The sequence below is a fragment of the Lagenorhynchus albirostris genome, chromosome 18 (genome assembly GCF_949774975.1).
Source record: "Lagenorhynchus albirostris chromosome 18, mLagAlb1.1, whole genome shotgun sequence".
In the NCBI taxonomy this organism is placed as follows: domain Eukaryota; kingdom Metazoa; phylum Chordata; class Mammalia; order Artiodactyla; family Delphinidae; genus Lagenorhynchus; species Lagenorhynchus albirostris.
The window spans coordinates 46,625,218-46,649,449 of NC_083112.1; the positions used below are offsets into that span (position 1 = coordinate 46,625,218).

Sequence of the window (24,232 nt, forward strand, 5' to 3'; positions counted from 1 at the left end):
TTTATAAATATTTGTTCCTTTATTAGTTTGTTACAGTTGCCATCACAAACTACAGACTGGGTGGCTTAAACAACAGACATTTATTTTCTCACAGTTCTGGAGGCTGAAGTCCCAGACCAGGTTCCTGGGCAGCTTGTTTTCTTCTGAAGCCCCTTTCCTTGGGTTGTAGATGGCCGTCTTCTTGATATGTCCTCACATGGTTTCTTCTGGGCGCATGCACCCCCCGTTGTGTCTCTCTGTGTGTCCAAATTTCCTGTTCTTGTAAGGGTTGTAGTCAACTTGGATTAGTTCTCACCCTAAAGACCTATTTTTAACTTAATCACCTCTTTAAAGGCCCTACCTCCAAATACGTCACACTCTGAAGTATGGAGGTTAGGGTTTCAACGCACAGATTTGGGGAAACACAATTCACCCCAAAGTTTCCTAACAGAGATCCCAACTGTCACTTAAACCATGTCTAAAAAGATTTTGGCTCTATTGTTGAGGAAGGTGTTAAAGTGAATGTTCTTAATGTCACTGAACTGTACAATTTACAATGGTCAAAATGGAAAAATTTATGTTGTGTATATTGTACTACAATAAAAAATGTGGTTAGTGTGAGAAACTAAACTTTTAATTTTAATTAATTTAAATATAAGTTTAAAAATATATAGCATGTTTGAAACATGTATGTAAATTTCATAATGTCCACTATGTAAAGTTCTTATTTGAAATATAGAAAAATATAATCTCACGTATTTGAAAGGCCAACTTTGTTTTCAAGCCCGGGGAAATGTTATAGCTACATGCTTTCATTACCAGGGAAAAGTACTCCATTTTACCACCTCAAGACTAATTTGAAATTGTAAATTATAAAGCCTACCTTTAAACAGTCTTCAATCACACATAACAAATAAGCATCTAAATATTTACCAAATACCTATAGAAACACAAGTTGAATTCATAGAAGCGTATTTTAAATCAGAAGTACATGCCGATACCACCAAAATGGTTTTATTTTTGACACTGCCAACATTCACAACAATGCATTACTTTGGTTTCCTTAAACATTACTTAATTAAGTACGCATTAGAAATATATGTTTACATTTAAGAAATGTAACACATTAAGAAAGTCCTCTATAAACTTAACTCCTTCTCAATATATTTTCCTGCTTTGTTTCACACATAAATAACATAATCTACAAAGTCATAAATAAAACTATTAACTCTTATGACCTAAAAGTATATACAAATTTTGGAACTTGACAAGAATGTCCTTTTTCTGATTGTATATAAATAACAACATGCAGTATTGGCAATGCTTTTTAATTAAATGAATGACTTACAATCAAAACTTTTATTGTCTCCCAACCAGTTCTCCCTATAATAGACCTTCAGTGCACTTGGTAAAGATGTCATGTATTTAAAAAGTCAAAGTGGTCAAAAGACTAGATTTTTAAAATAGAACAGAAGGTTGCCATTAAATATTATTAAGCCTTATTAAAATCACTTTGGTTTGCCTGAAGAACAAAAAATGCTACCAAAGAGTATATGCTTGTACTAACAGTTTTTAAAAAAAATTTTGGCTGCACCCTGCAGCATGTGGGATCTTAGTTCCCCGACCAGAGATCAAACTTGCACCCCCTACATTGGAAGGTGGAGTCTTAACCACTGGACGGGATTTCCAGGGAAGACCCTATACTATCATTTAAATGGAAGCTAACAAAGTCTTAAAAAATCAGATTAAATTTGTATTAGTCTTGGGAAAAATATTCCACTGAGATTCTGTTATAGGAACAGAATCCATGCTATCCTAAGTTTTCTAAAATTTATTTTGAACCATCACTTCAATTAGTTAAAACTTTCAGGGTAAAAATAATGACACATAAAAATGATCTTAGAAAGGCATATTTAGAATTCCTGATACAGAACCCTTGATTATTTGGTTTTTGTTTAATGACTGGAAACCTTTATTCCTTCAGAAAATAATTAACATTATTTGTTGAGTGACACCATCTATTTAGTGATTAACTAGATAACCACTCAAGGTATATTAAGCAAGCACTCAAATTATTTTTATGTAACAAAAGTAAAAAAGACTTTTCATGTTGGAATTGTTTCATTATGCATTATTATTTTTAAGGCCGTGATTTACAGAGTATAAAAATTAGAAAGAAAAATATTTATTAATAAGAATTAATATTCTCTATTAATATTCTCACTAAATTTAAATGATTCAAATGATAAATAATAGTAAACTAAGCACTGTCATTACTTTTAAAATCTAAGTTTCTAAGTTTCATTTTTCAATCAATACAAATATGATCTGCTTCACAATATTAACTGCCAGTCAAACTTTATGTTTTAAAAAACTAAATATTCTTTGTTAAAGAGCAGTTTACAACAAATGTTTTTCCACGCTCTTATAAAAAACAAGATTCTGATATGCATAATGAATCTAAGTCAAAATCCACAACTGGTAGCTGAAATTGTCAACTTCCAGCCTAATACAACATAAATCCACAGTTGTTTTGCATAAACAATTCAAAATTAAAGTTTATAATGGAAATGTCAACAAGTCATAACTACAACATTACTACTGAAGGGTTCCACTATACTTCAACCAGGCACAGCAGATGTGCACATCTGATAGACAGACTGCTTAGAAAATTAAAGCTATCCGAGCTATAAATAAGGAACACATAAATATGAACACAGCAGTGCCAAAGCATTAGAACTGTTAAAAAAAAAAAAGATGTGGTGTAAACACAACAGATAGTTTTCTCCATAAGCCACTTTCACTGATTTATAAAGCTATGGTTTTATAATTCTTTTAAAAAGGACAATGTTTCCACATTGCTACATGCAGTGATTTCATTGTACATTCTTAACTACAATGCCATCTTCAATCCTCTTGCAGAGCTTGACATATCTCACCAGGATTTCTTCAGAAAGTCAGCTTGTCATATTTTCAGCAGCCTAGAACAAGAAAGTATGATTCATTATAATAAAACCATGGAAAAAGAGACACCATGGAAATAAATTTGTCAATACTGCACTGTTATTAACAAACAACTCCTCCCCCACATATACCAAAGAACTTTTATCAGGATAATGCATTGGTTTTCACTTTTTGCAGTACATTCTTTGAACTACCTTTTGAACTGATTGCTAGGCTAACAGTAGCATTCAAATTGCATTACATACAAAAATCTCTTCCTATGCTGCTTCCTTATTCTCTTTCAAACTCCAGCATAGGTGAACAAAAATTCTTATAGTTGTGGAAGATGTATATTAAATAAATCCTCTTCCACTGGAATTTCAGAAATGTACTGATGAAAGGCTATGATACCCTTTATTTTTATCAACAGGGTTATGAGACAACACTAAGCCAGGGAATGTTCCCGGGCTATAGTCCACTGACCCAGTTCTAATCACCATTTTCATCCTTTCTTAAATAGCAGGCTCAGATATTTTTTAGAACTTACTGTAGGTAGAAACTTAAGAGTTAACAACTCTGATGTCAGAGGGTCTGAGTTCAACTCCCAACTCAACCACTTGTAAGTCCTGAGAGAAGTAAGTTAGTCACCATAGCTTCAGGTTCCTTAGCGGTAAACTACTACTAGCTGTAATACACATCCCTGTTGTGATTATAGAGGAAACAATGCAAGGAAAGCCTTTAGTGCACTGTTTGGCAAAAGGAAAAGTACTCATAAATATTAGCTATTCCTATTGTATTATTCAGTTATTCTTCTGTCATATGAAAGCAACAGTTGTGAGTTAAAATACAGAAAATCTGAAGAGTTTTTATAATTATTTAAAATTTTTGATTAAAAAAATCAGAAACCTTACATGTATATCTGACAAAAGGTTTATTTCAAAAATATTTAAAGAAAGACTACCCACAAAGAAAAGGACTGACAACCCAGGAAAATGGGCAAGCTACACGAAAAAATATCTCACAAAAGAAAATGGCCAAAAAACATGTGAAAATGCATTCAATCTCACTGGTACTCAGAGAAATGCCAATAAAATGACAAATTCATAAACACCTACCAGAACAACTAAAATTAAAAAGACTCACAATAATAAGTGTTGGCAAAGATGTGAAGCAAGGGAAATTCATATGCTGCTGGTGGGGATATAAATTCATACAACTACTTTAGTAAAGTTTGACATTACCTCTTCAAGTGGAAGATACACATAAGCTATGATCCAGCAATTTTACTTCTAGATACCCACCCAACAGAAATGCTCACATACATGCAACAGGAGACATGGAGAACTAAGCTAACAGCAGCACATTTGTAATGGCTCCCGACTGGAAGCAACCTAATATCCATTCATAGTAGGAAGGATAAATAAGTTATAGTATATTTGTACAAAGAAACATGGTTATTACAGTGAAAGGGAATGCACTCCAGCTATACTCAACAGAAATGAACCTCATAATGTCAAACGAAATAACCCAGTAAAAAAAACTGTGCTGGCATTGTTCATAATAGCCAAAAAGTGGGAACAACCCAAATGCCAATCAACTGATGAATGGATAAAATGTGGTATATCCATACAATGGAATATTATTTGACAATAAAAAGAAATAAAGTACTGATACATGCTATGACATGGACGGATTTTGAAAACATTATGCTAAGTGAGAGAAGCCAGAGACAAAAGGTCACAAGTTATATGAAATGTGTGGAATAGACAAAGCCATAGAGACAAAGTGGATTAATGCTTCCTAGGGGCTGAGAGAAAGGGAGAATGGAGAATGACTGCTAATGGGTGTAAGGTTTCTTTTGGGGGTGATTAAAATGTTCTACAATTAATTGTGATGGCTGTACAACTCTGTGAATATACTAAAATCTATATAAATTTTACACTTAAAAAAGAACTGTGCTGCAAGATTCCATTTATATCAAGTTCAAAAATTTTACAAAATGAAACTGGTGTTTAGAGATCCATGCTTAGTCAGTAAAATTGTTAAAAGAAAGTATCTACCATAAAAATCAGGACAGTAGTTACTGAGTGGGTAGTGGGAAAGAGACGTTAGTGATGGGGGAGCATAAGGGAACTTTTAGGGTGCTGGCAATGAGAATTGTATAGGTATTCTCTTTACGATAAATTTTTGCTCTGTAAATGTGTCTTGTTTACCTTTTTGTGCCAGATTTAATAATGAAAAAGTTTTAAAAAGCACAAAACCAATGACCCAAATTATTGGAACTTATTGGAGAGTAACTTAATCTGAGATGGGTAAGCTACAGGTTTTATACGCCTACATCCTCAAAGGAAAGAAGGGTAGAGAGAAGCCATTTTGTCCTTGGACAAGGTTTAAGAGGGACTGACTTGAAGTTTCAGTATTCATGGTGAGTGAGTGCTACATAAACATGGAAATAAAAATCGTGAGATTTTAAAATCATAGTGTGTGCAAGCAAGAGAGGGAACACAATGCTTTTCCTGTTTCCAGTCTCAGCAATTAAAAGGTGGTGAATGTGGGGCTTCCCTGGTGGCGCAGTGGTTGAGAGTCTGCCTGCCGATGCAGGGGACACGGGTTCGTGCCCCGGTCTGGGAAGATCCCACATGCCACAGAGCAGCTGGGCCCATGAGCCATGGCTGCTGAGCCTGCGCATGCGGAGCCTGTGCTCCGCAACGGGAGAGGCCACAACAGTGAGAGGTCCGCATACCACAAAAAAAAAAAAAAAAAAGGTAAAAAAAGGTGGTGAATGTGAATTTGAAAAACAGTGGTCCTCTGGGTCCATGTTGGCAGTCCAGCCCACTGGCCTCAGCAGTTCCTGGCCTCTGAGCCACTCTCCCCTCTTTTTTTTTTTTTGCGGTACACGGGCCTCCATACTTTGGAAATTTCCCCAGCAAACATCCAAGTTATTGCTTACAAGTTTTGTTTTCCTTTCAACAGCAGAACATAATTCAGCCAAGTGCTCTTTATACCGAGGATGGCCTTCCCCTCCAGTGTCCAATAACTAATGTTCCTCATTTCCATCTGAGACCTCACCAGAAGCACCTTTCATGTTCATATTCTAGCAAGATTCTGTTCATAGTGATATATGTATTCTCTGAGATGACTGAAGTTCTTCTCTCTTCTTTCTGAGCTCTCACCAGAATCACCTATAACACCTACAGTCACCTACAACAGTGTCTTCAAGGCAATCTACGCTTTTTCTATCATGCATCTTAAAACTTGCCAATCTCTATCCATTACCCAATTCCAAAGCCACTTCCACATTTTTAGCTATTTCTTACAGCAGCACCCCACTCCCCAGTAGTGAATCTGTATTAGATTTTTAGGGCTGCCATAACAAAGTACCACCAACTGGGTGGCTTAAAACAACAGAAAAGTATTCTCTCATAGTTCTGGAGGCAGAAGTCCAAAATCAAGGTGTCAGCACGGCCATTCTCTCTCTGAAGGCTCCAGCAGAGCACCCTTCCTTGCCTCTTAGCTTCTGGTGGCTGCCAACAATCCTTGGCCTTCTTTGGCTTGTAGACGCCATCACTCCAATCTCTGCCTCTGTTATCACCTGGCATTCTCCCTTGTGTCTGTGTCTTCACATGGTGTGCGCTTTGTATATATGTGTCCAAATTTCCCTTGTCTTTATAAGAACATTGGTCTTTAATCCATTATGATTTCATCTCAATTTGATTATACCTACAGATACACTGTTTCCAAATAAGGTCATAGTCACAGGTGGTGGACTTAAGCATATCTTTTTGGGGGTAGACACTATTACCCACAATACAAGGAGAATTCTAAACACAACTGGAAACTTCTAAGAAAATGCAACATGGTCCAGATAGCAGCAAATTTTGTGATCTGAACATATGCTACAAAGCTCCTGGCCGTCAGAATTTCTCCTGATGATGATAGATGCTAGCTTAATCATGTTTAGAATCTTTCACATAACTTCATCATTAATCATTTTCTAAACAAAAGCATCTTTACTTAGAGAGTTAATATACAAATCTCTACCTTTAATGCTTCAGCGGCCTTGCGAAGTTCCTTAATAACTGATGATAAAGCTTCTGGGTTAATTCCTTGCTCACAGAGTCGTACACATATAGACAGAGTTTCCATATCTAATCCAGTATTCAAAATTCTTGAAATCTCAAGCAGAACTGTAAAAAGACAGAAAATTTTAAAAACAAAATCTTATAATATTTTAAAACATGCACATTAATACTTCTGTTTTTAATTCATGTAATACTGTATAATACCAGAGAACTAGCATAGCATCCCTAGATTTGGAAACTGGCATGTAATATTGTCTTCCCCTTACCTAGCTCTAGAAACTTAAAAATAAATTTACATCCTCCCTCCACAAAACTGCTTTCTACATCTTGGTTTACATTCTACCATTCATTTAATATCTATCTAAAATTCATATATCATAATCAAGATTATTCTGAACATTTGTCCACTTTTTAGTATTCTTTTACAATGTAATTTAATTAGTCATGTTACATTCCATTTTATGGAAACATTATACATTACTTAACCACTCTGCTATTTTGTTAGATGGTCTCATGTTTCCCCCATTAAAATAATATTGTAATAAGTATCTGCACATAGTAACTTAATTTTATCAGAATAAATTCCTAGAAGTGGAACTGCTCAGTCAGTAAAATACCATTTAGATTCTGATTTGAATTGTATGAAAACACATTATTTTGGGATGAATGAACACGTTAATAACATTAAGCCATCCATTAACTTAAGTCTAAGTCCTTCTGAAAACTTTTACAATATTCATGATGTTCATGATACGGGCCATTCCCACTTTTTCATACCTTACATTCATTTTCGTCTCTAGTTCAATTTGAGTCTTTTAAAAAACCTTTATCTTCCATTCCTCTACTTAACTTTTTGAACACATGGAGTACCGTTCTAATGTCTTCATCTGCTAATCCTAACATCTGTGTCAACTGTGGGTCTGTTTCAACAGATTAAAATTTCCTCCTCATCATGGGTCATATTCTTCTGTTTTGTACACCTAATAATTTTTGATTGGATGCCGGACATTGTGAATTTTACCTTGGTGGGTGCTGGATATTTCTGTATTTCTATACATATTCTCAAGCTTTGTAATGAGATATGGTTATAAACAGTTTGATCCTTTGGGATCCTCTAAGATTCATTAGTCAGGACCAGAGTCCCATTTAGCATAGGGCTAATTAATACCACACAATGTCTTGTGAATTATGAAGTTTTCCACTCTGGCTGGTAGACACAGGCTCTATTCCCAGTTCTGTGGAGCATAATGTACTGCTCCCTTTAATCCTTTCAAATGGCTCTTTTCCCAGCTTTCTGGGTACTTTCCTTGCACATGTGATCAATGCTATGCTGAATACTTGAGGGAGACCCCTCTGCGGATCTCCAGAATTCTCTCTGGGCGCAGGATCTTTCCTCTCAGGTACTCTGTCCTGAAAACTCTACCTGCCTTGGTCTCCCTGGACCCTAAGCTGCTGCTCAACTCAGGGTGCCCCCTGGCTTCTGCCTGAGTTACTCCCCTCCCCCCACTGCACTGTGGCCTGAAAACTCTGAAGGTAGGAAGCTGGGGCAGCTATCTGGCTCACTTCGTTTGTCTCCTGCCTCTCAGGAATCACTGTCCTTCCTTGCCTGATGTCCAGTGTCTTGAAAACCATTGTTCTGCATGTCTTGCCGGGATTCTGTTGGTTGTTTCAGGTAGGAAGGTAAATCCAGTCCCTGTTACTCTATCTTGGCTGGAAGCTGACAGCCCTTTCCGTTTTCATTTCTTCAGTTTTGATATTCCAACATACTTTGCTTTTCAGTTGTATTCAGGCTGTTATTCATGTTATCTGCTGAATTTATTTCAATAACTCTATTTTAAGATTTCTAATTTCCCCCCATAATCACATGTTCTGGTTTCACAGCTAAACGCTTATTTATAACCACTCCTTATTTTGTGGCTGTTGTTTCTGCCTTTACCTACTGGAGGCTATATGTTTTTATCTTTAGCCATTTTTGAGATTTCTGTTTTCTGCTTCACACAGAAACAAGCAGCAAAAGAGAGTGGTTAAGAGTGTGCTCTCCAGAGGCAGACAACCTGGGTTCATTTTCCACTTTCATTACTTACTAGGCAAGATAACTGCTCTGTGCCTTTCTTTCATTATTCTAGAAAATGGGGATAACGATAGTACTTACTTTATAGGACGGCTGTGAGGATTGAAGGACGCACATATGTTTGGCATATGACAGTGCTCAATAAAAGGGTCAGCTGTTACTACTACTTTCTCTCACTTTCCCCTTTTTTTCATTTTCATGTTAGTTGTTTAGTTTTGTTTTTCATCTACCTTAGGTGCTCTGTGACTTTTGGCGGAAAGCTCATCTTCCACAGGAGCTTTTTCTTGGACATCCTTGGCTGTTCTTGGATGGGTGGTCTCACACTGGCTTCAGCTCTCTGGAAGCATCCTGACTCCAGACCCACAAGACACATGGATGATGCTTCTCAATCCCTGGCCTGGCAGATGGCACAATTTGGGCCCCCGGCTTCACTCAGGCAGGGCAGCATCCTTCCCCTGGTTTCATTCCCAACCCCCTGCTATGGTTCCCATCTGCTCCGTTCTTTGGGGGGAACCTCTCTCTTTCTAATCAATGGAGACTTCCTTTTCTCGTTTTTGAACATGGTTATGCTGACCATTGTTATTTCAATGTTATTTCCTATCATTTTTATATGCTTGGAGCAGAAAGTTGCAGCAAGTGCTCAATCATCATTGATTTTGATAGTGAATGATCAATTTCTTTAATTTTTTGTTTGGATTGTTTTCATAAATGGATTTCCACCTCACTCATGCATATTCTGAGTGGTTAGTGCCAATACTCTAGGACATTACTTATTTTTATTTTGTAGCCAGCCACCTTAACAAATCTAATGAAGCTTCTAACAGTTTTTCTGTTGATTCTCTTTTGTTTGCTACTCAGATAATCATTTGACCTACAAATAACAGTTTCATGTCCTTTTTGTTTGTTTGTTTGTTTGTTTGCGGTACATGGGCCTCTCACTGTTGTGGCCTCTCCCATTGCGGAGCACAGGCTCCGGATGCGCAGGCTCAGCGGCCATGGCTCACAGGCCCAGCCGCTCCGCGGCATGTGGGATCTTCCCGGACCGGGGCACGAACCTGTGTCCCCTACATCGGCAGGCGGACTCTCAACCACTGCGCCACCAGGGAAGCCCTCATGTCCTTTTTGATAGTCTTTTTTCCCCTATCCTGTGCTATTCGCAAATTTTCATATCAATATTTTAAAAAGGTACTGAAAGCAGGTATTTTCAATTTTATTTAAAATGCACGTAACATTAATGTTAAGGATGGTGCTGGTTTCGTGCAGCTATATTTTATCATGTTAAAAATGTACAGTGTTCTTTGGCTAAGACTTTAAAATCAGAAAAAAAAAAAATTTGAGTCTTATTGATAACTTTTCATCAAACACTGAAATGACCAGGCAGCTTTTCTCCTCTGACCTTGTGAGGGAATACATTATTATTGACAGACCAGATTCACAGCTGAAGAACACTGAGCTTGGGGAATCCCAACTTTTACAATAAGCCCGCAGCAAGTCTGCTTTTTATCTGGAGGTAGATGTTACTTCATCCCTCATTGCTACTCACTGTCAACACAACCAGAGAAACAGCAGGAGGAGAGAGCAGTCAGGGCCTTGCATTCTCGGCAAACAGAGCTCAGGGCTCATGGAAGATGGCATTCCCTAGAGTGGCACTGCACGACTTCAGAGGCTGGGTTAAAAAGGCAACAGAGCTCTCTCCAGGCTCTCTCTTGAGACACTCCTCCTTGGAACCAGCCTCCAAGTGTGAAGAAACCCACATGTTCCAGACAGCAACCCCTGCTTAGGGCCCAGCTAACAGGAGCATCAACCAGCAGGTATGTGAGTAAGCTCTGAGATGACTCCAGACTCAACATTGTCTGATGGCAATGCACAAGACACTCTCAGGGAGAACCACCTAGAGCAGCGGTCCTGAACCTAACCTTTCTGGCACCAGGGGCCGGTTTTGTGGAAGACGATTTTTCCACTGGGGGGTGGGGGGATGGTCAGGCGTTAAAGCGAGCGATGGGGAGCAGCAGGTGGAGCTTCACTTGCTCGCCCGCCGCTCCCCTCCTGCTGTGCGGCCCGGTTCCTAACAGGCCACGGACGGGGAGCGGTCCACGGCCTGGGGGTTGGGGACCCCGATCTAGATGAGCTTGGGCAACACCCAGGACTGTGAGAGAAAAGTAACTGTTGTGGTTTTAGGCCCCCGAGTTTGGGGTGGTTTGTTACAGGGCAACAGACAACTACAACCCACATTCTGACTCTCTTCCAACTGTGTCATCATCTCTCCAGTTCTCTCTCAAATTCTCCTCTCTCTCCAGTTTTCTCCTCACGGTAGACCCTCATCTATAAATGCTATAGTTTTATTTATATTTTTATAAATATTTTATACTTTATTTATATTTTTATTACTCCTGACTTCATGCCTTTGTTCATGCTTTTCTCTTCCCTGCATACAACTCCACGTTGTCTTTCAGGGCCATCTCAGTACTAGTATTTCTTCCGTTAAGCTTTCTTTTAAAAGTCACTTTGATCATTACATCCTAACTTCACATACTGTCTGTCATCAGTCAATAAATATTTCTGTAGTGTCTACTGTATAATTGGTACCTGTATGTATTTTGTGCCTACTATGCTACTGCTGGAAATGTAGTTGTGGACAAAACAGATATGGTCCCAGTTCTCATGGACAGTACAGTCTAAAAGAGCCATACGTTAAAACAACAACTGATTCCAGTTATGACAAGTAAAATGACGGAAAAGGACAGCATACTTCCAAAACAAATTACAAGGCATCTTACTTAGCTGTGAAGGACACAACTTAGCAAAGACTTGTCTGAAGAAGTTACAAGTAAGCTTAGACTTCAAGGATGACTAGAAATCAACCTGACTAATGCAGAGGCAGGAGGATGGGCAAAGACTGGGAGCCAAGAAAACAGACTCTGCACGAGGTCTTACGCTGGGGAGACCTTGGTAAATTCACAGATTGAAAGGCTCATGTGAAGGCTGTGTAATTAAGGGGGCTGAATACGTGTAAAATACAAGATGAGGCAGACATGAAAATCCACTAAGGCCCTATTAAAGGTTTGAGAACTTTGGGAGGCTATTAGAAGACATAAAACAGGAGTGTGACAAGATGAGATTTTCATTTTTTAAAGATTTTGGCTGCAAAACATAGAATGGATCCTGGAAGGGGGTAGAACACGTGTGGAGAGGGAGTCCAGCTAAGTTATTGCAATTATGGAGAAAAGACTGGTGGGCGGCATGGATGGGAGAGTTTAAGACAAGTGATCAAATCTAAGATAAGTGAAGAATTGAAAAAGATTAGTGAAGAGGCGGAGGAAGGGGAGGTCTCACATGAGCAACGGGATTGATGGTGGAAGCATGGGCTATACATTTGCTTCACTGACACTGCCCTGTACACTGTGGACTCTCTTCACTCCTTTTGCTAGTTTACTATCTGCTACATAAAGTAGAACAGATGGTCTTCCGTATCCATGGGTTCCACACTGCATTCAAGCAACTGTGGATTGAAAATATTTGGGGAAAAATATTCCAGAAAGTTCCCAAAAGCAAACCTTGAATTTGCCATGAATGTGCAGGCAACTGTTTTCATAGCATTCACATTCATTAGGAATTATAAATAACTGAGAGAGGATTTAAAGTATACAAGAGGATGTATGGAGGTTATATTCAAATATTCTTCCATTTTATATGATGGACTTGAGCATCCACAGACTATGGTATTAGGTGGGTGTGTGGGGTCCTGGAACAAATTCCCCTGAAAATACTGAGGAACAATTGTATTACATCGAAGCCTCTAGCAGGGAAGAGGTACATCTGAGTCACAGTTGCCAAAAAACGTAATTACTAGTAGTAAAAAAATTAGAGGCATAAGGAAAACTCTAGAACTTCAAGAAAATAAGAATTAGTATGAAGCTATCAACAGAGTATCTAAAATTTCAAAACGCTGAAAAGCAAAAGGGGCAATTAAGTACATTGGAGGAGGGAGAAAGGTAATTGAAAGAGTCTGATATTTTAAAAAGAAAATGCAGGAAGAGAATGTTGAGGATCTAAGAGAGAGTGGAGGCCCTTATGCAATAGACCCTATACTAAATCAGGGCCAGGATCAATCAGCTTCCTTTCAGAGTGATCTGTGCAGATAAATAAAGTCCACCGCTCTCCTGTCTAAAGTACCTTTATCAAAATCCTTTCATTTCACAATAAAATTACAAATATTCATAGCCGAATTCTACAACCCCTGCAAATCATCTGACATCAATTAAAATATTAAATCACTTAGCTGGCTCTAATACTGATGGGAGGCAGGTAGAAGAGGATGAGGAGAAATATACTAGATCTTGAAGGAGGGCAGTCAGACCCAAAAAGTTTTGAACACTTCTGATTGGCTCTCACAGATAGATTTGAATACAGGTGAAACCCCACATTAACAGAATTTCAAATAATAATGGTTTTTGAGTAGGTCAGCCCAGTCCCTTGGGCAATTTAAAGTTCTATGTCTGAGAACGAGAGTGGAGGAAAGTGGGTTTATGAAATGACTGCATTTAGGACTTTTTCAGTTCAGTGTATGGTCAATTATTAATAGCACGTGCACTATGTTTCCCACTGTGCCTCAATCGTTACAGGCAGCATGGAAAATATTTTCATTAACTTTGCAATAATTAAACTTCACTTTTTTATGTGAAATGATTGCTTTGGACCCAATTATGGCATGATAGCAGTGATTTTCTGTAAGTCTGGAGTTCCAATGGACACGACAGGATCTAACTGCCACATTTAACAGATGTGAGCCACTGCCAACCTGGGGCCTTTCTTTTTTACCTTCTGGTTTGTGGGCAAACTGCATGTAGAGAAGCAGTGTTCTTTAATTCACATTCTCTCCGTCAATGTTGGTTTAAAAAAAAAAAATCCTGGTCTTTCTTCACTTTTTCATGTTCTTACACTCTCTATAATCTTCACTTTACACAAAGTTCTCTCAGTGAAAATCCTGATGATGTAACCAATACAAATGATCAGTTCTCATTTCTATAACAGGAGTTCCACCAGAGAGAAAATGAGAGTTTTCTATTCAAATGGAATCCCGTGGCCGTATAATTAAGGAACCTATGCACAGCTAACATAAGAAAATTGACTAGAAATCCCGGCATACATGCTCCTTCCTGTTCAGAAACCACACTGGCTTCCAAGCAAAGATAAAAGACAATAATGTTGTACACATATAGTTTCTATGTACCTATATCCACTTACAAAATAAAACTAATAAGCTGTGATACATCTAGAAGGATGGGAAAACAGGCTGAATATGATATTAACAAAATTCTATTTTTCATAAAAAGGGCAAAGCAGATACTTGCTAAGTAAAATATTAGACGCAAAGGCTCTAATAATAAAAATAATTCTTTGAAAAGGCTTTTTTCCAGGGCAGAAAAAGCCAGAAGCTTTATCAGAAGTCCCCATAAGGGGACTTCCCTGGTGGTCCAGTGGTTAAGAATCCGTCTTGCAATGCAGGGAACGCAGGTTTGATCCCTGTTTGGGGAACTAACATCCCACATGCTGCACGGCAACTACTGAACCTGCGCGCTCTGGAGCCCGTGAACCACAGCTAGAGAAGCCCGGGCGCTGCAACGAAAGACCGGACACAGCCAAAAATAAATTAATTCAAGTCCATAAGGAGGGGCTCTAAAAGGAAGTGGAGCCTACGGTGGAGACAAAGACACGACATGAAGGCTGACACTGCTTAGTGAGAATTCCATGTTTTGACAGAGATAGAGGCCGATGTGGGTATCCCCTGGAAAGTGCAAACACCAATGTTTACCATCTATCAAACACTCATATAGAGGTGGATGCAAATAAAATGGGGACAACGAAAGCGTCTGCAAGTGGGATGACGTCTTATACACAAAAATAACACAAGAAGTATCTTTTAATGGTCACCTTCGAGATGTTTTTACCTGGTTATCTTATTTAAATATTTACAACCCTGGGAGATAGTAAACGTGTTTTACATAATAAAAAGAAGCGAGCTCAAAGACGTTTAAGTAGCTTGTCCAAGCCCACCACCAGGCGTATAAAGTGGCAGGGCCGGCATAAGAGAGGAGAAAGAGAGAGGATAACTCCAAGACGCTTTTTTTCCCCTACTACTTGCGGGTACGCCTTACCCGCGTGCTCCAAGCTCCGAAACGGATAAATACTCCCACAGCCCCCCGGACACCAGCATCACCTGCTCCAAGACGAAACTGGGCAATTTTGATGAAGGGACAATTTGCTCCTCCACCGGCTATTTGAAACGCGTCTGCTTAAGTGCAAGAGACAAAGGCCGTGGCGGTGACCAAACACTCGAGGCCACTGTCCGCAAAGGGACTGCAGTCTGGGGCGCTTTCGAGGCGCCCAGGGCACTGGCTGCGGCGCGGGGTGGAGGGGAGCGCGAGGCCGATACCAAAGGGGGGACGCGGGGACCCTGCGCGGGAGGGGGGCGTGGAATGAGCGCGCTGGAGGAAGGACGCGGGGAGGTGGGCGTACAGCGGGGAGAGGGCGCGGGATGTGCGCGGCGCACGGGGTTTGCCGCGGGAGGGGCGGAGCGCTCGCGGGGCTGACGTGGGTCCGCAACGACATACTCGCGACGAACTACACAGGAGCGAAGAGACGACTCTCAAAGGATGGGGCCATCAGCCCTGCAGCCCTGGCGGGTCCCTTGGGAGGATCTCCAAAGATGCCGATCTAGGCAAGAGGTGGATCAGAAGTCCTTGTGGGCCCACCCCCGCCCGAGGGCCTGGGCTCTGGGGAACCGAGGCAAGGTAAAGGGGGCGATACGGGAACTCACCGTCCATGGTTTCCCTCACCGCATTCAGATTCGCCGCCGCCGCCCCGGCGCCGCTGCTACTCGCCATGGCGGAGGCCTAGGGGGGGCGAGCGAAGGGCCTGACCCGGAAGTGGAGCGCCTTCCTTTCTCCTGGGCAATCACACTGCGCGTCCCCGGCTCACGCCGGGCAGGCTCCGCCCCTGGCTCGCCTCTCCAGCGCGAGGCTGCGTTGATTTGAATTTGGAGCCTGGTTACTCCGGGAGGAATGCGAAGCGGGGAGTTGTCATTCGAATTTACTACGCGGCCTCGATGCGATTGGCTGGTTCGCGGACAGCGGTGAGACGCGATTGGCCAGTCGCGCGCAAGGCCCGTGCTCTGGTTGGCCTAAGCGCGGAAGCGGGGAGTTAAAGAGTCTGTGCCTGTCGTGGGAGCTGGACTGGCACCTCGGAAGCGCCCTGGAGTCGCTTTGGGGGGCTTCCTATTTGTACACACCACTAGGTATGTTCTTTGTAGTTCCTGGCCTTTCCTCCTGTCTCGAATTGGAGAGCTCACGTAGCCCGGCTCCGGACCGGCCTGCACGCTCGCCTCGGGATGAGTGGAAGCTGCCAGGGAGTAGGTGCGGAAGAGGGGTCGCCAAGAAAGAGTGATCGAGTAAGATTGGGGATGACACCGGCGTGAGTGTCCTCTTCTGTTCTTCACCTGAGGAGGCCAGCTGCAACGTCAGCCTTCCAAGGAGTGGGTTCTTTTTCTCTAGTTGTAGCCCCCCTTGACGGGAAATAATGCAGTCTCTCCTTCTATCCTGGGGGTCTTCGCCTTTCGCTAAGGGTGTTTGAGAAGAGGCAACCCAAAGCGGTTAATTTCCTAGCCCTAATCAGTCATTCTTTGCCGACGGGGGCTAATGTGCAAGAAAGGCACCCGTGCACAGAGAGACCAGAGACTTCCTGGTCTCTTGTTTGCTCGCTATTCATAATTGTTTAGTAACTGCAGTTTGTTAGGGAATTGCTGGGCTATCCGAATTATGTTCAAAGTGTGTAGAGACTTGAGATAATGAATTAAAAACTGTAGGTATAAATTCTTTAGTGGAAAAAGGTTTTGTGCCTATTGGAACATTTAGTTGTCTTGAAGACGGACCTGAACTCATTCACCTTTGGTGGACTGCAGCTTACAAGACACTTAACTTCTCTGAACTTGTTAATTCTCCTGCAAAATTATATCACTAATACTTTCCCACTCTAGCTTTCCAGGTTATTCAGAGGATCACGTTTGTGTAAGCTTATAAAAAAAACCCAGGAGGCTTAGGTTTTGAGTTAATTCTTTTTGTGAAATGTATGTTTGTTGAATACATTTTAGTTGTCAAAATGAATGTCTAGGGAATTTTGTACTTTTATTATACATACCTCTGATTTCTTTTTAGTTTTCTCTCTGTGCTATGGGAGATGTCAGAGAATCAAAAATGCAAATAACACCTGAAACTCCAGGAAGAATTCCTGTTTTAAATCCTTTTGAAAGTCCTGGTGATTACACTAATCTCCACGAACAAACTGTCTCCAGTCCTTCTGTTTTTAAATCGACAAAATTACCAGTAAGTTATTCTTGACTAGTGTTTCCAAACAACTTTAAATGTAATTATCTTTCTTTACAAGACAAGTGGGAAATTTATCATGGAACATACATATCTGGAATGTTCTTTTTAATTGTAATGTTCATTATAATGTAGTGGTTGGGCTAAAAATAACTTAGCCGGATTTTTTTTTAGTTAGCATTTCTTTTTATTTTATTCAATAGATAGCATGTTAGCTTCCTACAGCTGTGAGTGGTGCTAGTTACTATGGTTGATGATATGTGTACTAATCCATGATAAAGAAGAAACTACGTCATCTAATTATTCTCCGGTATTCAACAAACATTATTTGAGTGCTATTTGTCAGGTACAGTTCTTAGCTATAGAGGTTATACCTTGAACAAGTCAGGGTCATAAAAAACAAATTCTCAAAGAGCTTATACTCTCATCCAGGGGTCAGCAGACTTTTTCTGTCAAGGGCCAGATAGTAAATATTTCAGGCTTTGCAACTCATCAGGTTGCTGTTACAACTAGTCACCTCTGCCTTGTATTGTAGAAGCGGCCATTGGTAGTATGTAAACAATAAATGTGACTGTGTTCCAATAAAGCTTTATTTATGGACAGTGAAATTTGAATTTCATTTAATTTTCACATGTCGTAAATTACTAATATTCTTTTGGATTTTTGTCACCCATTCATTATTAGCTTGCAGATTGTTTAAAAAGAAGTCAACCTCTAATGGGATAGACACACTAAGCTGGCAACTTCAAGAGAATATGTTATGTGCTATAACACAAGGATGATATGGAAGAGAACGTGCTCTTTAGGAGATTAGGGAAGGCTTCATCTCTTTAGCTTATTTTTACTGTTATTGGCTACAGTGGAGAAGTTCTTTTGAAGTCTGATCTTTTAACTTAGTAAATTATCTAGGAAACTAAACTGGGTGGCTGTTGATGCTAGCTACACATTCATATCAGCATGAAGCTAGTTATGCACTAGAGGAAAGTTTTACAGTGATACACTTTATATTGAGTCATTATCTGACTTCATGATTTTAAATTGAATAGTATTAGTTAGTCTTAATAAAACTAACAGAATGACTGCAACTTAATCCTCAAAGCAAGAATGCATGACATCTTGGGTTTTTAGGCCTGATTTTTCAAAAATATATTCTGAATTTACAGATTAGGATTTGGATAAGTTTTTTGGTTTATTGGGTAGTTGAATATAGAAAAGCAGCCCTGCTTACCACTCATAATTATTTCGAGGATCACCTATTTTATGAGCTTTTGCAGGCACGTCTGTAGTTAGGACTTTGTTTAATTTCAGTTCATTCTTGGTGAAAATAAAGACTTGATAACTCTAAGAGATTTTTAGTTTTACTTGATCATGTTGCATCACTGATGAGTGTTAATTGTGCAATTTCTATACCTTTAATACTCTGTGATTTTTCTATTATTATGTAACTTAAACAATCACCCAGAGGGAAGACTTGGATATTTTAAAGAGATACAGTCAAGTCAGTTGATTTAGTGTGATTTGGTTACCATTTGCCATTTAATTTAGTAGTAAAGTCAAATTTTAAAATATGAGCTGTAAGATATTTTTATATTATAACCATTCACACTAATTTTTGAAGCTGACATTTGAAGTCAGCATTTTGATGAACTATTTTAGTATACTTTTACTCATAAGATCGCTTTCTTTTGTTAAGACTCCAGGGGAATTTAGATGGTCTATTGATCAACTAGCCGTAATAAATCCTGTAGAAATAGACCCAGAAGACATTCATCGTCAAGCTTTATACTTAAGTCGTTCTCGGTAAGTTTTCCTTTTTCGCACCTAAGTGTAATAACGTACTTTCAAGTGAAGAGAGATAGGAAATTCCAAGGTTGAATATTTTTATTTGTAAAGAAATCAGGGAGGAAAAATTATGATGCAGATTTATCTTATCTAAATAAACAGTGAGCTCAAAGAACTACATCCAGCAAGACCCCCTTGCTAACAGTTCCAGATCTGGGTAGGAGTCCTTTTCTTTTAGAGACAGTTTCCTCCCTCTGCTACTTGTGGGACACCTTTGCTTCCCCAGCACTTGGTAGAAGGAAGGTCTTTTTGAAATCTGTATCTTTGTACATGATTATGACTTCTGCCATTGAATTTTTGTTTTGTTTTCCTTTTTGGTGGTATGGGATAGAGTAAAATGCTGTTTTATTACCACCTACATTTAGGGAAGCTGAAAGTCCCTTTACCAAGTTAAGACACATTGAATGGAAGAGTATCCATTATCAATAGAGCTTTGACACTTGGGGATCTGATTTACATTATCAGCCTAGTAGTCAGAGCAGCCCTAACTAATGCTTTTGTTGATGTGTTGTATAGATTTCCAAGTACTAGTGTGTCTTAGACTCCTGTTACTTAATGATGCCTAATGTAGTGAGACCATACACTTCTTTGGGGGAACATGCATACTTTTTGATTACCAACTGCAGTCATCTGTAATTACAAATTACAGATAGCAGTAGTCAGTAATAGTTTGAGGGACTCTTTTGTTGATGTCAGTTTTATAGTTTGATTTTTTTTTATATTTGAAATAATCAAATCCTGATATGATCAGCTTTTAATTTTTGGTACTAAGGTACATGTGTTATCGGTCTAAGATAATGAATAATTCTTTTCCCTTTAACTAGAATTTAATCACACAAAGATGTACACATATTGAGATGCTCTTGCAAATATTTGTCTGGCTTTTCTACCCCTTCTTCTTTTGGCTTGGTAGCTTGATGACCATCCCCTCATAATTAATTAATGCACATCCAAAGTGCTATAGCAAGGGACTAGAATGGGGATAGAGCATGAAAGATTTTAACTTAACACTAGATAATACCTTTGAGAGAATAGGTGAAAAGAATATCTGAAAGCAAATGTGTCACGAATGAGACGAATTTTTTGTTTCACACAAACTGTGTGCTATACTTCGCCTCCTCTCTTCAGTATATTGAACCATGGACCGTCAAGAGAGATGCGTTGAACACTGTGAGGCACTGAAGCAGTACAGGAGGTTCTTCCTGCCCTGTAGTCAACAAAGTTGTGACACAGCATTTCTTTACTTACTAGTAAATCCTGTATTGTTTGAGCAGGGTTGTGAAAAGAACCTTGGTGTATTTCAGTAGCTAGACCTGTAATGTAGAAGAGGGGGAAAGACGCTGATTTAATTTAACTTCCTCATGTAATTCAGTGAATGGTTATGGCTTCTACCGAGGATAGTGAGTATACTCTTAAAACATGTTGATTCCTTCTTAGAAATAAGCAAAGGCTTCCAGTGTCTCTTCCTCTCTAACCCAAGTTCCCTATTTCAGTGCTTTCCACCTTTTTCATGCCATGCTACACATAAAAATGAGAACTGCAAATCATCCTGGTGTAAACAAATGAGTCTGTCCATACAGGAGGTGAACAGTCCTGAAAGCTCCTCTCTGCCTTGGCCACCAAGGGTCCGTTCAGGGCATACCTGTAATACTGGACCCTGCATGCATCATGCTGGTCAGGATACCCTGCCCTATATGACTCCTTAGAACCTTCCATGATCAGGCTCTCCAGTATTTGGCCAAACTGATTTTCACTGCTTCTAGCCATCACTTGAATATTTCAGGTTGTTAAAGCCCTCTGATGAAGCAGCAGAAAGTTTCTGAATGAGGTATTGCTAGATCAGAGCTTACTAATACTGTACGCTGTTATTGTTATGCCCTGTCATTTTGACCTGTTTATGTCGACAATAAGATGGAGAGAACTGAGTTAGTACTCTCAGAATGGCTGTTCAAGCTGAGATATGTGGATTATCATTGTAGTCTATTTTCTCACAATTCCCTTATTTGAGAGATCCACTTGATTTTAATTTCTAATACACGTAGATTATTATAAGCTTTGTTAAGCTGCAAGTTATACATGAAAAAATTTGGAGAGAAAAAAGTGTCTAACCAACTTATTGATGGTAAGCAAGTATTCTTTCTGGGAACAGATTAAAGAAGTGGGCCCTGGGAATTCCCTGGTGGTCCAGTGGTTAGTACTCCATGCTTTCACTGCTGAGGGCCCAGGTTCAATCCCTGGTCAGGGAACTAAGATCCCACAAACTGCACGGCGGCTTGGCCAAAAAAAAAAAAAAAAAAGAAGTGGTCCTACATGGCTAACTGCTGAGTCCTTGGCAAGTATATGCCTTGTGCTTGAGACCCGACAATTTATATTAAAACTTACAGCTGATAAATTTGGGGTGCTATAATTGCATAATGTATCAAAGTGGGAAAAAAAGAATTTGTTTGGACAAAGTTTTATATTTCAAATTTTATATTGTTGATATTTCATTTCAGAATTAATAATTTTGCCTGTTTATTTAGAACGGTAAGGATGATAGTTTTTTTTCCTTTTATTTCAGAGTAAGAGTTGATTCTAAAATTACGACTATGATAAACTTGCTATAATTGAAGAAAAAGAATTTGGACAATTTTTAGATTTCTTTGGAGTGACATACTTCTTAATTTGTGGTGATTAAAGGGCAAAGTTTATTCAAATTACTTTCTTTACATTGTTAATAGTAATTTACAAATTGTATCAATGTAAGCCTTTTAAAAGAAAATATTATTCCATTCCAACTGTGAATGGAAAGGGGGGAGGTAGGCCTAACAGCACAAGGCTGAATGAATATCTAAATACTGTCATTTATGAAATGTGATAAGGTCCCAATTTTTCTTTTAAAATGAGCTTAACATTTGCCAGTTTCCAACGGGGAAAGAAACGATTTCTTTGAAAGGTTATTATTTTAAATGTTCAATCTGCTGAAGTAATGGCATGGTTATTTTTCTTCTTTATCTCTGTATAGAATAGATAAAGATGTGGAAGACAAAAGACAAAAAGCCATTGAAGAGGTAACTTAAAACTGTTACTGATCACGAAGCTAGTTAAGCATCGATTCTGCGTGCACAGCACCTCTAAGAGAGGAAGACTTCCTTCAGATCCTTTCCTGTCCCAACTCCCACACCAACCTACCCGTCCCCAGTCCCTCTCAGAGCTCCCCTAAGACCAGTGTTTTTGAGCTGTTCCAGCGCCTCTCATTGTAATGACCGGTTGAGTGCTTTTCTCCCCCAGACTGAATTCTTATTTGGCCATTATTGTGCTTGTTCATCTTTTCATTCTCACGGCCTTCCTTGTGCCTTGGATGAGCACAAATCATTGTTTCAAGTTGGAGTTTACATAGAGCAAGTTGAATATTTTCAAGCCTTGGAAGTCTAGATTGGCCTCAGTAACGGTTTTATCTTTTGTTCTTGTTAGTTCTTCGAATTTTTAAGACATAGAATATATTTCATGAAATATAATGTACTGATAAATAGAAAAAGTATATCCCAAAGGTAGGTTGTTTTTTTTTTTAATAAAACTAATGAAGTTAGTTTTTCACTTCTTGCTTTCTTTGTTTGCTGAACTCTTAGAGTATAAACGATGTCTATCTAGATATTTGCTCAAAAGTCTTCATGTCATGGTAGCATTTTTTGTTTTTCCTTTTTCTCTCACTAGCCCCCTCTATTCCTTAGCTGCACTTGGATCTTCTGCACCCCAAAAGACTTCAGCTATGGCATGTTCAGAGATCTAGTGATGTGCTAGCCCCCATATTTCAGATATAGCCTATTTCTTAGGAAATCGTTTCATATGCTTTACTCCTGACAAATGTTATCTACTTCTTAATCTATCTGATAACTTCAAAATTTTAATTCTAATCCAGTCACTTGATTCCTCCCCAGTTGAATATTCTCAGACTCTTTCCCATTTCCCAACATTTTGGGAAGTATGCTTTCTCTTTCGAATTCTCGACTTAATTTTAAAGGGAAATTCAGGAGAAAACTTAAGAAAATGAATTCAGAGTGAAGATTAGGGCCAATGTAGCAGAAGTTACTGTATCAGCAACAAATTAAATTCATACATATGCATGTGAAATACAGTGGATATATGCACATAATAAAAACAAAAACAAACTGCAAAGAAAAAATATAAAATGAAAATGAAGAGCCTTTTGTTCTCTGTCTCACTCCTTAAAAGTAATTACTGTAAAATTTCTTGAGTATACTTTCAGATTCGTGTGATCACATGTGTGATAATAGCACATGTCCTTTAAATATTTGCACATAAGTAGGATCATCATTTTTATACTGTTTTGCCTCTTACTTTTTTGCTTAATAATTTCTTAGAATTTTTTTTTGATTATCAGCACGTACCAGTTATTAGTAAATAGCATACATAGTATTCCATTGTATGAATGTATCATAGCCTAATCCAGCCCCTATTGACAGATGTGTAGGTTGTGTTCAGTGTTTTTTCTATCACAAGTAATGCTGCAGTGAACACACTTGTACGTATATCTTTGTGAACTTGCTAAGTCAGAGGGTTTGTGTTTTCAGCTTTTGGTAGATTTTGCCATATTGTTTTCCCAAAAGGTTGTACCAATTTTTCTCCCGGCAACGTTATGATACTGCCTGTTTTCTCATATCTGCAATATTGGCTATTATCAAACTTCTTAATTTGTGCTAATCTTATTACTTTAAAAATTCATCTTGTTATTCGGATTTGTATCTCTTTCATTCTCAGTGAACTTACACTTTGCTTCATGAGTTTGTGGGTCTTTTATATTCCTTTTTTTCTGGGAATTGTCTGTATCATCTCTGTTCCCCCTCCCCCCCTCCTTTTTTCAACATCTTTTCTTCATGTTTTCATAGGTAGTTTAGTCAAGAAAGTTAGTTCTTTGTCATAGGTATAGCAAAATATGA

The 24,232-nt window shown here is 39.0% G+C and overlaps 2 protein-coding genes across 4 annotated transcripts in view; one reads left to right on the forward strand and one right to left on the reverse strand.

Annotated features, from left to right (window-relative positions):
• On the reverse strand, window positions 1-16,058 carry MZT1 (mitotic spindle organizing protein 1). The gene is made up of 3 exons (XM_060129620.1): window positions 15,893-16,058; window positions 6,964-7,109; window positions 1-2,960 (listed from the first exon to the last, which is right to left on the reverse strand). The coding sequence occupies exons 1-3, from the start codon at window positions 15,957-15,959 to the stop codon at window positions 2,937-2,939; spliced, it is 237 nt and encodes a 78-aa protein (XP_059985603.1). The 5' UTR covers window positions 15,960-16,058; the 3' UTR covers window positions 1-2,936.
• Window positions 15,702-24,232, forward strand: part of BORA (BORA aurora kinase A activator) — a 24,475-nt gene continuing 15,944 nt past the window's right edge. For 2 of the 3 annotated variants that reach the window (XM_060129617.1, XM_060129619.1), the window contains exons 1-4: window positions 15,702-15,866; window positions 17,286-17,453; window positions 19,147-19,253; window positions 22,300-22,345. In XM_060129617.1, the coding sequence (XP_059985600.1) occupies window positions 15,729-15,866; window positions 17,286-17,453; window positions 19,147-19,253; window positions 22,300-22,345 (459 nt within the window). In that variant the 5' untranslated portion in view covers window positions 15,702-15,728. Of the gene's footprint in view, window positions 15,867-16,301; window positions 16,523-17,285; window positions 17,454-19,146; window positions 19,254-22,299; window positions 22,346-24,232 lie in introns of those variants that run through there. The other variant, XM_060129618.1, reaches the window with a different exon arrangement.

Bases quoted from the DNA above. Each gene is read 5' to 3' on its own strand.
- MZT1 (XM_060129620.1), bottom strand. From the start codon at position 15,959: ATGGCGAGTAGCAGCGGCGCCGGGGCGGCGGCGGCGAATCTGAATGCG. The intron at 7,110-15,892 runs GTGAGTTCCCGT...GTCTTTTTACAG, and splicing joins GGTGAGGGAAACCATGGACG to TTCTGCTTGAGATTTCAAGA. The intron at 2,961-6,963 runs GTAGAGATTTGT...TTCTTGTTCTAG, and splicing joins AGGCCGCTGAAGCATTAAAG to GCTGCTGAAAATATGACAAG.